Source organism: Pristiophorus japonicus, chromosome 7 (genome assembly GCF_044704955.1).
Source record: "Pristiophorus japonicus isolate sPriJap1 chromosome 7, sPriJap1.hap1, whole genome shotgun sequence".
Taxonomy (NCBI): Eukaryota; Metazoa; Chordata; class Chondrichthyes; family Pristiophoridae; genus Pristiophorus; species Pristiophorus japonicus.
Window position 1 is genome coordinate 90,991,457 of NC_091983.1, and position 14,823 is coordinate 91,006,279.

General features: G+C 41.4%; 1 protein-coding gene across 6 annotated transcripts in view; it reads right to left on the bottom strand.

Annotated features, from left to right (window-relative positions):
* Nucleotides 1-14,823, bottom strand: part of asxl2 (ASXL transcriptional regulator 2) — a 311,793-nt gene that overhangs the window by 154,068 nt on the left and 142,902 nt on the right. For 5 of the 6 annotated variants that reach the window (XM_070885123.1, XM_070885125.1, XM_070885124.1 and 2 more), the window contains one exon: nucleotides 6,882-6,964. The exons of the other annotated variant lie outside the window; for it this stretch is intronic. In XM_070885123.1, coding sequence (XP_070741224.1) covers nucleotides 6,882-6,964 — 83 coding nt within the window. The remainder of the gene's footprint in view (nucleotides 1-6,881; nucleotides 6,965-14,823) is intronic. 6 annotated transcript variants of the gene reach the window in all.

The following is a 14,823-nucleotide window of genomic DNA, read 5'->3' on the forward strand; positions in this document are numbered from 1 at the left end:
TATTTCTCTACCTTGGGAAAGTGGATGGTGCACGTTCTGCTGTGTGTTTATTATTTGTACTGAAGTTAAACAGAGCTTTTGATACAAATTTCCAGGAATCAAAAACACTGTCTTCAGGGTTTGGCAAGGGATTGAAGGAGCCTGTCCAACTGGTTCACACAAATGTTTCAAAAAAGTGGGTACGATTGAAAATTTCTACCTACAAAATGTTTTCAATTGTTTCCCCTTTCCTTCATAGTCCCTATAATTTGTTCTATTTTATTTTACTGTGTACCATTTTCACATTTGTTTTCTCTTTTTGGTTTACTAAGTTCTCCCTTTATTTTTCAGCCTTTTTGTCTCATCAGTTACTTCTACACTGCTAGACCGGTCTCTTTTTTACCTGCCATTTTGAGCCTGCGTACTTAAAAACAATATTTATAACAGCTTCTGTAGGAATCTGTGTAAACCAGTTCCTTACAATAGAATAAGATGCACTTTTTCACATAGAAGGAATGTGTCACTGAAATGACCAGAGCAGTATTTTTTGAAGCAGAAGACTAATTTATGTTTTAGTATTAATATATATTAACAAAACTGCTTATCTGTAGATCGCTCAGAATTAAAGTGAACTTTTTTTAACATCTGCTTTTTCTCTCAGTAGTTTGTTTTTAGATGCATTTAAGGGGAAGCTAGATAAGTGCATGAGGTGGAAAGGAATAGAAGAATATATCGATAGGGTGAGATGAAGTAAATAGACTGGAGGAGGCTTGTGTGGAGCATAAACATTGGCACTGAATGGCTGGTTTCTTTGCAGTAAATTCTATGTAATTTTATGAATTTACGAGCTCAGTAAGCATATGTTGCTGCTTCAGGCACATGTAACTGTTTACTAAAGGAAACTAGCTCATGGATCATGGACCAAACAGATGACGAGAAGAGGATACAAATCTGTTTCTAATAACAGAAGCATTGAAGAACAATGGAAAAGATTATCATATGGGCTTTGTTCCAATAAAAACTTTGACATATGTAAAGTATAAAAGTGGAAAATGATTTAAAAAAACCACATCTGCACTAGTTTACAGGTGCCATATAAATACTTTTGCTCGTGTCATTACTTTTGAACAGCAACACATATAGATTACAATACCACTCTGATGTAAATTGGGATTAAGTTGGTTATGCAGATCTGAAATAAGTTGGATAATAAAAATTAACAGGAGTGTTTGGGAGCTTAACAAAAAAGGGACAGTGGCAGCATGGATACAAAACAGCATTTTGTGAACAGTTGTTTTTCCAGAGTGAAGGGAAGTATACAGTGGTGTTTCCTATGGTCGGTATTAGGACCACTGCTCTTTTTGATATATATTAATGACTTGGACTTGCGTATTCAGGGCATAATTTCAAAGTTTGAGGTAAAATATGAAACAATGAGGTGGATAGTAACAGACTTCAGGTCGTCATAGACAGACTGATGAAATTTAACGCAGAGATGTGTGAAGTGATACATTTTGGGAGGAAGACGGAGGCGAGCCAATGGCCCTGAATTTGTGGTCGGAGCAAATTCCGTGCAAGGTGGCACTGGAGCCTGGTGATGCAAGTACGGCATTTTGAACGGTGAACAACTTGGACAATGGCATTGTGACTGAGCTTTGGTTTGTTGAGGGTAGAGTGCATGAGAGAAATCAAGCCTCAAGATGACATTGTTTAGAGTCTCTGAAGCAGCGGGGTAAGGGTAGGCATGGGTGATACGATAATGGAAAATGATGGTCGTGTTCACAGAGCCAATGTGGGAAAATAAATTTGACTGAGGTGGGAAAACAAATTCAAGGCTGCACACCACTGGGTTTAATCTGAGGGGGAACCTCAGGTTAAATACAATTAAAGGCCGAAGCACATAGCAGCTGATGAGAGCTGAAAAGGGTGGCTTGAGTTTTTCCTTCATTGACCTGGAGGAAATTGTGTCATCTAAATCAGAATGTTGTACGGACAATCGAACAGTTGAGAAAAAGCTGTAAAATCAAGAGAGAAGGTGGAAAGGTAAATCTGTGTATCATCAGCATACAAAAGGAACCCATCCCATACTTCCAGATGATGTCACCAGGACAGGCATATAGATAATAAAGAGAAAGGGACTAACAATGGATCCCTGGAGTGCACTGTTGGTTACACTGGACAAATCGTTGGAGAATATTTAATATCACGACATAAACACAGAAAATGTTGGACATACTCAGATCATCAGGCAGCATTTGTGACCTTTCGTCAGAACTGGAAAAAGCTAGAGATGCAACAGATTTTAAGCAGGGGCAGGGAAAGGGGGTGGGGGGAGGGGAGGAAAGAACACAAGGAAAAGTGTGGTATGGTGGAAGGCAGGAGTGATTAAATAACAAAAGGTATGTTTGTCCAAAGCATACCTTTTGTCATTTAATCACTCCTGCCTTTCACCCTGTCAAGACTTTCCCTTTTGTTCTTTCCTCCCCTTGCTTAAAATCTGTTGCATCTCTAACTTTTTCCAGTTCTGACAAAAGGTTATCAACCTGAAATGTTAACTCTGTTTCTCTCTCCACAGATGCTGCCTGACCTGCTGAGTATTACCAGCATTTTTTGTTTTTATTTCAGATTTCCAGCATCCACAGTATTTTGCTTTAATATCATGATGGTGGATTGCAATGGAGAGATGCTTGAGGAGGGCAGAATGATTAACAATGTTAAAGGCAATGGAGAAATTGAAAAGCAAGAAGAGGGACAGCAATTACTGTCACAGAAGATGTTACTTGTGACTTACACCAGAGCAGTCTCTGTGCTGTGGACGGGATGGAAAATTAATTGCATGGTCTCAAACAGGGAGAGGTATAAGAAGTGATCATGTGGTTGTGAAGCAACAATATGTTCTTGGATGCAGTACTGGAGCTGTGGGTGGATTCACTCTGGAGCAGCCGCGATGCTGAGGATGCCGTGAATAGCACGTTTAGTGAGTTGGTCTTACCGCAGGTAAAGGTTACACAGACAGATAGGGAATGTGAGACCAACAGGAAGAACAGTGGAAGGAAGGTAGTGCAAGGGTCCCCTGCATTCATCCCCCTCCAAAACAGATACACCGCTTTGGGTACTGTTGGGGGGGGGGGATGACTCATCAGGGGAGGGCAGCAGCAGCCAAGTTCACGGCACCATGGGTGGCTCTACTGCACAGGAGGGCAGGAAGAAGAGTGGGAGAGCTATTGTGGTAGGGGAATAGATAGACGTTACTGTGGCCACAATCGAGACTCCACGATGATATGTTGCCTCCCTGGTGCAAGGATCAAGGATATCTCGGAGCGGCTGTAGGACATTTGGGAGGGGGAGGGTGAACAGCCAGTTGTCGTGGTGCATATAGGTACCAATGATATAGGTAAAAAAGGGGATGAGGTCTTACAAGATGAATTTAGGGAGCTAGGAGTTAAATTAAAAAGTAGGACCTCAGAATATAGTAATCTCAGGATTGCTATCAGTGCCATGTGCTAGTCAGAGTAGAAATAGCAGGATAACTAAAATGAATACATGGCTTGAGGAGTGGTGCAGAAGGGAGGGATTTAAATTCCTGGGACATTGGAACCGGTTCTGGGGGAGGTGGGACCAGTACAAACTGGACAGTCTGCACCTGGGCAGGACCAGAACCAATGTCCTAGTGCTGTTGGGGAGGGGTTAAACTAATATGGCAGGGGGATGGGAACCTATGCAGGGAGACAGAGGGAAGTAGAATGGGAATAGAAGCAAAAGATAGAAAGAAAAGTAAAAGTGGAGGGCAGAGAAACCCAAGGCAAAAATCAAAAAGGGCCACATTACAGGAAAATTCTAAAGGGGCAAAGTGTGTTAAAAAGACAAGCCTGAAGGCTCTGTGCCTCAATGCGAGGAGTATTCGTAATAAGGTGGACGAATTAACTGCGCAGGCAGCAATCAATGAATATGACATAATTGGCATCACGGAGACATGACTCCAGGGTGACCAAGGCTGGGAACTCAACATCCAGGGGTATTCAACATTCAGGAAGGATAGACAGAAAGGAAAAGGAGGTGGAGTAGCATTGCTGGTTAAAGAGGAAATTAACAATTAACGCAATAGTAAGGAAGGACATTGGCTTGGGTGATGTGGAATCTGTATCGGTGGAGCTGCGGAATACCAAAGGGCAGAAAACGCAAGTGGGAGTTGTGTACAGACCACCAAACAGTGATAGTGAGGTTGGGGACAGTATCAAACAAGAAATTAGGGATGCGTGCAATAAAGGTACAGCAGTTATCATGGGCGACTTTAATCTACAGAAAGATCGCACTAATCAAACTGATAGCAATACGGTGGAGGAGGATTTCCTGGAGTGTATTAGGGATGGTTTTCTAGACCAATATGTCAAGGAACCAACTAGAGGGCTGGGCATCCCAGACTGGGTGATGTGTAATGAGAAAGGACTAATTATCAATCTTGTTGTGCGAGGCCATATGAGGGAAAGAGTGACAATAATATGGTTAAATTCTTTATTAAGATGGAGAGTGACACAGTTAATTCAGAGACTAGGGTCCTGAACTTAAGGAAAGGTAACTTCGACGGTATGAGACGTGAATGGGCTAGAATAGACTGGCGAATGATACTTAGATGGTGGATAGGCAATGGCAAACATTTAAAGATCACATGGATGAACTTCAACAATTGTACATCCCTGTCTGGAGTAAAAATAAAACAGGGAAGGTGGCTCAACCGTGGCTAACAAGGGAAGTAAAGGATAGTGTTAAGTCCAAGGAAGAGGCATATAAATTGGCCAGAAAAAGCAGCAAACCTGAGGACTGGGAGAAATTTAGAATTCAGCAGAGGAGGACAAAGGGTTTAATTAAAAGGGGGAAAATAGAGTATGAGAGGAAGCTTGCAGGGAACATAAAAACTGACTGTAAAAGCTTCGATAGATATGTGAAGAGAAAAAGATTAGTGAAGACAAACATAGGTCCCTTTCAGTCAGAATCAGGTGAATTTATAATGGGGAACAAAGAAATGGCGGATCAGTTAAACAAATACTTTGGTTCTGTTTTCACGAAGGAAAACACAAATAACCTTCCGGAAATACTATGGCCCCAAGGGTCGAGTGAGAAGGAGGAACTGAAGGAAATCCTTATTAGGCGGGAAATTGTGTTAGGGAAATTGATGGGACTGAAGGCCGATAAGGCCCCAGGGCCTGATAATCTGCATCCCAGAATACTTAAGCAGGTGGCCCTCGAAATAGTGGATGCATTGGTGATAATTTTCCAACAGTCGATCGACTTTGGATCAGTTCCTATGGACTGGAGGGTAGCTAATGTAACACCACTTTTTAAAAAAGGAGGGAGAGAGAAAACGGGGAATTATAGACCGGTTAGCCTGACATCAATAGTGGGGAAAATGTTGGAATCAATTATTAAAGATGAAATAGCAGTGCATTTGGAAAGCAGTGACAGGATCGGTCCAAGTCAGCATGGGTTTATGAAGGGGAAATCATGCTCGAAAAATCTTTTGGAGTTTTTTTTGAGGATGTAACTAGTAAAGTGGACAAGGGAGAACCAGTGGATGTGGTGTATTTGGACTTTCAAAGGCTTTTGACAAAGTCCCACACAAGAGATTGCTGTGCAAAATTAAAGCACATGGTATTGGGGGTAATCTACTGACGTGGATAAAGTACTGGTTGGCAGACAGGAAGCAGAGAGTCGGGATAAATGGATCCTTTTCAGAATGGCAGGCAGTGACTAGTGTGGTGCCACAGGGCTCAGTGCTGGGACCCCAGCTCTTTACAATATACATCAATGATTTAGATGAAGGAATTGAGTGTAATATCTCTAAGTTTGCAGATGACACTAAGCTGGGTGGCGGTGTGAGCTGTGAGGAGGACGCTTAGAGGCTGCAGGGTGACTTGGACAGGTTAGGTGAGTGAACAAATGCATGGCAGATGCAGTATAATGTGGATAACTGTGAGGTTATCCACTTTGGTGGCAAAAACACAAAGGCAGAATATTATCTGAATGGCGGCAGATTAGGAAAAGGAGAGGTGGAACATGACCTGGGCGTCATGGTACATCAGTCATTAAAAGTTGGCATGCAGGTACAGCAGGTGGTGAAGGCGGCAAACGGTATGTTGGCCTTCATCATAGCTAGGGGTTTTGAGTATAGGAGCAGGAGGTCTTACTGCAGTTGTACAGGGCCTTGGTGAGGCATCACCTGGAATAGTGTGTTCAGTTTTGGTCTCCGAATCTGAGGATGTTCTTGCTATTGAGGGAGTGCAGCGAAGGTTCACCAGACTAATTCCCGGGATGGCAGGACTGACATGTCAAGAGAGACTGGATCGACTGGGCCTGTATTCACTGGAGTTTCCAAGAATGAGAGGGGATCTCATAGAAACATATAAAATTCTGACGGGACTGGATAGGTTAGATGCAGGAAGAATGTTCTTGATGCTGGGGAAGTCCAGAACCAGGGGACATAATCTAAGGATAAGGGGTAAGCCATTTAGGACTGAGATGAGGACAAACATCTTCACCCAGAGAGTTGTTAACCTGTGGAATTCTCTACTGCAGAGAGTTGTTGATGCCAGTTCATTGGATATGTTCAAGAGGGAGTTAGCTGTGGCCCTTACAGCTAAAGGGATCAAGGGGTATGGAGAGAAAGCATGAAATGGGTACTGAGGTGAATGATCAGCCATGATCTTACTGAATGGTGGTGCAGGCTCGAAGGGCCGAATGGCCTACTCCTGCACCTATTTTCTATGTTTCTATGTAAACTTGACCTGCACTTGAGAAATTTACTGCCTTTTTTCTCATGTGAAATACATATATATGATTATGTAGGTTTTCTATCCAGTGAAATAACAGCCTTTATTCTGTTTTATGGAGATTGTAAAAGCACTCACCTGATCTCCTTGAGTCCTTCGCGCTGGATGACTTGTAAGATCTCCTTGTGGCTCATTGGTGTGTTTGGGTACTTCTCCAGTACCTGATAAAGATGTACAGCAATGTCAGCTTCAATTGTGTATTTCCAGGTGGTAACCATACTTACGAGGAGTATCCAATACATATCTAATAATCCAAAAGCTAACTTGGAAATATTCTACTTTAGTTACAAAAATATATATTTTTTAAAACATGACATTATTAAACAATGAAACAGGATTAAGATATGGTATTCAATCGATAGAATATTACATTGCACAGAATATTTTTTTTAAATAGTTTTTTTTTTTAAAACTGTTCAGTTAATAAAAACTGCCTTCCAAAGAAACTGGTGAGAGAAAATCCAGGCTTTCAATACTTATCAGAAGTGTCCACTTCCTGAAGTTAGACTGTATTAGTTATATTGAATACAGAACATACAACAACTCTGCCAGTCAAACGTATCATAATTTATTCATTTTCAGCAAAAGTTCATTTAAGCACAAGTGAGAAAAACAGCTGTAAACACAATTAAGACAAAAGTTTACTCACCAATTTTATGACAATGGAAAATGCTAATTACCTACTATGGGTATCATCTTATTCTTTGAAAGAATTTCAACCTCCACGTAGAATTAAGATTTGCTTTCATCCATGAGGCAGTGTGTCTATGAAACTGACTGTATATCTCAAGAATGTGAACTTTCACATTCGGAGACCAGAGTTCAATAGCAAGTGCTTGCAGTCCACTCCCAACACAACACACATCCTGTGCTCTCACACTGACACTGAGAATGTCTGACAAATGAGCAGGTTTGAGAGTAAAGCAAGAGCAGGATCTGTGTGGGCCACAGAGCAGCCTGATGGCTTCTCACTGTGAGTTAGAAAGAATGTCACTCAGTCAATTCATTTTTCCTGGGAGGTTTCCTATTTAAATTCAATTATTTCTTTGGCCTGTGAAGTGAGATTTTTGGAAGAACTTGAACTCAAGATTTTTTTAAACTTGAATGAATCGAGCTTGAACATTCCTGTGGTAGGATAGTTTCCCATGAATAAAACAATCATGCTGAAGTATGGGCTGGCCTCACATTTCTGAAAGCTATTCAACATTGAAAGATAATGAAATGTATCTTGGCTATCAGTCAATGGCAACGATTCATAATACTGAAAATATCATGTCAGCAGCTGGCATGAATTGGAGACCTAATGCAAGTCGCCTAAGATAAACCTTGAGTGGCCAATACGGAGAGCAAAAGAAAAATGTATATTGGCAGTAATTTTTTAAACCAAAATGTATGTCAAATTACAGGACTGCAATGAAAAATAACTTGTGGTAGAATAAGCAAACCAAAAAGCTAGCTTTACCGTTTTTATAGCAAAAACTCAAGCCTGCTGCTGATGACAGAAGACAAAGAATCAAGTGTGGGGTTCACGAAAGAGAGATCTCATATATTTCAGTGGAGTAAGATCACTTCATCAAAATGACAGCACAAGGTATAAATTTCTTAAATAGATAGCAATTTCCCCAACCACTCCCCTGTTTGAATGACGACTGTAATGTATGTGAGCTTGTAATGTTTGTAGCTCCACACTGTGGATGTGGATGTATTGTGTACTGCAAGCGCAGGGTTAATAATAAACAGAACCAGGCAGATTTCCGGAGACTTCCGAGAGAGCTGCCTGCCATGTTAGGAAGCTGTGTGTGCTGTGTTCTGTGAATATATCACATTTGGCGACGGAAGATGGGATTTTTCGGATGAATTAAAGCTGAAATTTTGTTGGTGAAGGATTCAGCCAACCGGCAGAGAGATTTTGGAAGTTTCTGTCTTTGGAAAAAGCTACAAAAATCCGACGTAAAATACAGCACATGGTGTTAACAGCTAGAGATTAAAATGACAGGTGTATTGGGATATTTGGGTGAATATAGACACGGCCGGGAACGTTTTAAAAGCATATGTGGATCGGCTAGAAATTTATTTCTTGCAAACAACATAATTGAAGTTCCAGACAATGTAGTCCAGAACCGGGCTGTGTTAGAACGTAAGAAAGCGATCTTCTTATCGGAGGCAGGTCCTGCATTATATGACACTCTTGTAAATCTGCTTGTGCCTGACGAGCCAAAGGACACAACGCTTAAAGAGATTTTAACGAAGCTGGAGCAGCACGATAACCATAAACCGTTAGAAATTGCTGAAAGCTATCGTTTCGGGATTTGGAATCAAAAGGCCGATGAAAGTATCAGTGATTGCATCATTGCATTAAAGAAGCTATCGATGCACTGTAATTTTGGAAACTTTCATAAATCGAGCATTACGGGATCGTTTTGTTTGTGGGGTAAAAAATGATGCGATCAGAAGGAAGTTATTGATGACGGATGACTTGACTTTTGAGATTGCTTGTCAGACAGCGAGGTCGATGGACATGGCCGAACAATATTCCCGAGAATTAAATAATGATTACGGTCGTCAGTCAACTGAGGTAAGTCACCTGCAGGTTCAAAGTAAAAGACGGTGGGGGCCCAAAGTCTCAGAAACTAGAAATTCTAACAGAGCGTCGCAGTTGTGCTATAGGTGCCTGGGACAACACATTGCTCAAAGTTGTCCATACGTGAAGGCAGAGTGTTTCTTCTGCAGAAAGACCGGGCATCTTGTGAAGGCATACCGACTGAAGGGTAAACCAGCTTCCAAAGCTATGAGTCCAGCGTTCAAAGCTATGAGTAGAATACCCAAGAGACTACATAGCATGGAAGAACAACAACAGGACGAGGAGATGTTAGAGTTACACATCATCAGGAGCACGAGGTTAACGGACAGCGTTTCGGAAAGCATCAAAATCCACATAGATGTTGCGGGATTCAAGATTCCAATGGAAATTGACACGGGTGCATCCGTGAGTGTAGTACCGGAGTCACTGTACCTCGACAAATTGCGTGATTTCCAACTGGAGAAATCGAAGATAGAGCTGCGAGGCTACTCGGGAGAGAAAATTCCTGTGGTAGGTCGTATCACTATACCGGTGAAATATAAAGATAAATTTCAGAACTTGCCTTGAATAGTAGTGAAAGGAGACAAGTTTACCTTACTAGGAAGAAATTGGTTGAGCTCACTGAAGCTGGATTGGAGTAAGATTTTCTGCGTGGAAGTGAGATTTTCATCAACAGATGAGGTGATCAAGAAGTATCCGAAGGTGTTCTGCAGAAAGGGCAGTCCGATCCAAGGCTTCAAGGCGAGTGTCAGGGTACAGGAGGACGCTAGATCGGTTTACTACAAGCCACGTTCCGTACCATATGCACTCAAGGAGAAAGTTGAGCAAGAACTCAAAAGACTAGAGACTGAGAACATTATATGTATGATAGATCGATGTAATTGGGCTACAACCCATTGTTGTTGTACCTAAGTCCAATGGTAAGGTAAGATTGTGTGGTGATTGTAAGGTAACCGTAAACCAGGTTCTAGAGGGTAATGTCCCATCACAATACTGACAGGTGGTCAGATCTTCTCAAAACTGGATACTTACAGCTTGAACTAGATGAGGAGTCCAAGTCATGTTTGACTATAAATACTCATCTAGGCCTATATCAATTTAATAGGCCACCGTTTGGAGTATCTTCCGCCTCGGCCATATTCCAAGCGGTGATGAACCAGATTTTGCAAGGTATTGAAGGGGTAGTATGTTATTTGGATGACATACTAATTTCAGCACCAAATAGGCAAATTCATAATAACATATTGAATGAAGTCCTCAAATGGCTAGAGAAGCACAGAGTACGAGTGTCTGCTCCTAAGTGTGAGTTATTTAAAAACTCAGTGGAGTACTTAGGGTACAGAGTAGACAAAGATGGTTTGCATCCAACCATGGAAAAATTGGATGCAATCAGAAATGCATCCACTCCCAGGAATGTCACTGAACTTCGTTCATTCTTGGGTCTCTTGAACTATTATGGGAAGTTCCTACCAAATTTGGCTACAGTATTACAGCCACTGAATGAACTTTTGAAAAAACAGGTCCATTGAAAGTGGTCAAAAGAACGCGATATAGCATTCAAGGAGTGTAAAAGCAAATTGGTAGAGAGCACCATGTTAGTTCACAATGACATATCTAAGGAGATTAAGCTAGCATGTGATGTTTCCACTGGTCAGGGAGACTAGAACTCGGGGGCACAACCTCAAAATACGGGGGAGCCAATTTAAAACCGAGTTGAGAAGGAATTTCTTCTCCCAGAGGATTGTGAATCTGTGGAATTCTCTGTCCAAGGAAGCAGTTGAGGCTAGCTCATTGAATGTATTCAAGTCACAGATAGATAGATTTTTAACCAATAAGGGAATTAAGGGTTACGGGGAGCGGGCGGGTAAGTGGAGCTGAGTCCACGGCCAGATCAGCCATGATCTTGTTGAATGGCGGAGCAGGCTCGAGGGGCTAGATGGCCTACTCCTGTTCCTAATTCTTATGTTCTTATCCGTATGGAGTTGGGGCAGCCATCTCTCATGTGTTAACTAGTGGGGAGGAGAGACCATTTGCTTTTGATTCACACACTCTCAGTGCCAGTGAGTGTAATTATGTGCAAATTGAAAGGGAAACTTTGGCATTAATTTTGGGGGTCAAGAAGTTTCACAAATACTTGTATGGTCGTAAGTTTTCGGGCCATAAGCCCCTAACAGTAATCCTCCATCCAAAGTCCCCAGTTCCAACATTAGCTGCAGCCCGAATGCAGAGATGGGCTTTGATTTTTGTCAGCATATACATATGATATTGAATACAGACGATCAGCTGATCACAGTAATGCTGATGCAATGTCTAGATTGCCTTCCCCATCACAAGTTACACCTGATAGGGTAGAAGTGTTTTATTTTCCATAAACTGATGAACTGCCAGTCACAGCTGAAGAGATTGGTAGAGCAACCAAACGTAACCCAGTGATGTCAAAGGTGTATGAGTATATTGCAAATGAATGGCCAAACCAGGTAACAAACAAAGATACACATCTATTCTTCATTCGTAGGAATGAATTATCAGTCGATAAAGATTGTATCATGTGGGGTGCAAGAGTGGTTATAGCAAATAAATTGAGGTCCAAATTATTAGGAGACCTCCATGACCAGAACCTGGGAATGTGCTTGACCAAGAGTTTTGCACGCAGTTATTTATGGTGGCCAGGTCTTGATAAAGATATAGAGTACATCGTGAGTCAGTGTACGACATGTCAATCGGTAAGCAAGCAACCACCACCAGTCACCAGTACCATTACAGCCATAGAAATGGCCTTCTAGGGTGTGGCAAAGGCTACATATTGATTTTGCTGAGTTAGAAGGACAACAATTGTTCATTGTGATTGATAGCCATTCGAAATGGGTTGAGGTGTTTCCAATGTGGAAAATAACAAGAAGTAAAACATTGGACATTTTACGAAAATTATTTTCTTCATTTGGCCTCCCGAAATAAATTGTTTCGGATAATGGACCACAATTTCATTGAGAAGAATTTGCACAATTCACGAGCAAAGATGGTGTGAAACATACCAAGGTTCCACCATACCATCCTGCTTTGAATGGTGCAGCAGAGCGCACTGTACAAATTGTAAAACGTGCCATCATAAAACAAATGTTAGATCCAAATCCAAGGAAACGACAATTGTCACTGGATCACAAATTGGCTAATTTTTTGATTACATATCGAAATACTCTTCATACAACTACTGGTAGAACACCAGCAGAGTTGTTTCTCAAACGACAGCCACGAACCAGATTCTCGGTGTTAAAGCCAAATTTGGCACAGTCCGTAGAAGAGACACAATTAAGATAGAAAGAGAATCATGATAGAGGTAGAGTAAAAGAGAGAAGTGTGAAATTAAACCAGAAGGAGAGAGTGAAGAACCATCACCATAAATGGTTAAAGTGGTTACCAGGAAGAGTGGTGAAGATATATGTGGTCCTCGCACATATTTGGTGATGGACAGGTTAGGTTTGTTCACATTGATCGTATTTTAACTGCAGACATGGAAGGAGTTGAAGGTGGGAATGATTCAATTATTTCTGACTCATCAGATAGTTTTGATATACCAGTAGCAAATCCTAAATCCAATGTACTGGAAACAAATCCAGGAGAGAATCAGGATGAGAGTCTGAGTCTGAGTCAGGAAAACACAGAGCCTGAAGTTAGAGTGAGTGCAAATGAAAATCAAGGAAATTCTGTGGAGGAAAACGTTCCTCAGGATGAGCCTCGAATGAGTTTAGATTCGAGACCATGTTTGAAAGGTTCTGTTCAAGAGCGAAGGTATCCTCTTCAAAACAGAAAACAAGTGGTGAAGTTAAATCTGTAAATATGGGAAAAAAAAGTAGTTTATATCCTGTGTTATGTATAAACATGAAGGTTATGTATGATGTTTGCTATGATGGCTTCTTCATTAAGGAGGGAGAAGTGTAATGTCTGTAAGCTTGTAATGTTTGTAGCTCCACACTGTGGATGTGGACGTATTGTGTACTGCAAGTGCAGAGTTAATAATAAACAGAACCGGCAGATTTCCGAGAGCGCTGCCTGCCATGTTAGGAAGCTATGTGTGCTGTGCTCTGTGAATATATCACAACGACAAAACATAATTGTACAAGAGGACTTACCAAATAATGATGATAATTTCTTACATCAATGGCAAAACTGCCTTGTGAAAGGACATACTATAGTACTATATCCTTTTTGGTGCATGCGATGACATTGCGAGCACAAATCTAATGTTGCATAACTGATTACAAATGCTACAATCATTTTTTTAAATCAGCATAATCTATGTAATTTACTGTCACCTTTCCTCTTCAAAAATCTCAACTGCTGACTAATCTTGGAATATTACTTCATTTCAGCATATGATTAAGTACACACAGTCACCAAGACCAGCTATAAATACAAGCACCTAATTAAGTGCCAAACAGTGCAAGAATATACAGTTGGCTGCTTGGCACCAAAATAGCATTGTACCATATGTATCAATTCCCTACCATTTCCTTCAATTGCGAGAAAAAGGATGGAGAGAAAAAAAAGTCATAGTGTTAAGCACCCCAGGTTGCACCCACACACCTCACAGTGACCTCCTCGAAACTGGCATTGCAGAAGCCTGGGAATGAATATCCAGCCAAAACACTTTTCAAGGATAGGCATGGGGAAACTTAGAGGTTCTTAGATGGGCAGGGGGCAGGGGGCGCTGGTGGTGGGGTGTTCAAGTGAATTGACATTTTAGACTTCAAGTATTAAGAGAAGACAATATAGAACCAACTTCTTATACTCTGCACCATCTTTGGGTTGGAATTTGATCACTATTTCCGTCAGCTTTCTCGACAGTATTCCTGCTTTTTCCTTGAAACCCGCCCGTTGCAAGTTTCGTCAAAGTCTTCCACTGGCAGTTTCGAAATATCGCTGGGGAGCGGAACGCCAGCGTGGAAGACTGAAAAAACTGCCACCGCCCGAGTTTGGTGGTAGCAATGTTCTGTCGCTGAGGGAAAAATACCACCCATGAGAAACCAGCCAAAGCAGCCCTTTGATCAGCACGAGGTAAGAAACCCTGCAAAAAAAGGTAAGTGAAAGTTTTTTTAAAATAATTCTTTTGCAGCGATTCAGTGCAGAAGGGTCCTGTGAATGTTTTATGATTTTTGTTCTTTGGAAAAATAGTTGTGTGTTTTCCCCGCTCCCTGGGCCCAACTCGCAGCCTCGGACTAAATTTTGAGGAAGTACCGCCCAATTTGACCAGGATCGCGTTTTCCGCCAAAAATCTGCGTGCAAGACCGATTTTTCCCAACAGACGGAATTTTTTCCATTTTTTGATCATTTTTTCGCCGTCCTTAATTTAATAATCTTAGCGTTTTTTTGGTCAGCAATCCGGCGGTGGCGGATTTTGATCAAATTCTAGCCCTTTGTTCTTTACAGAATTCTACAATTTAA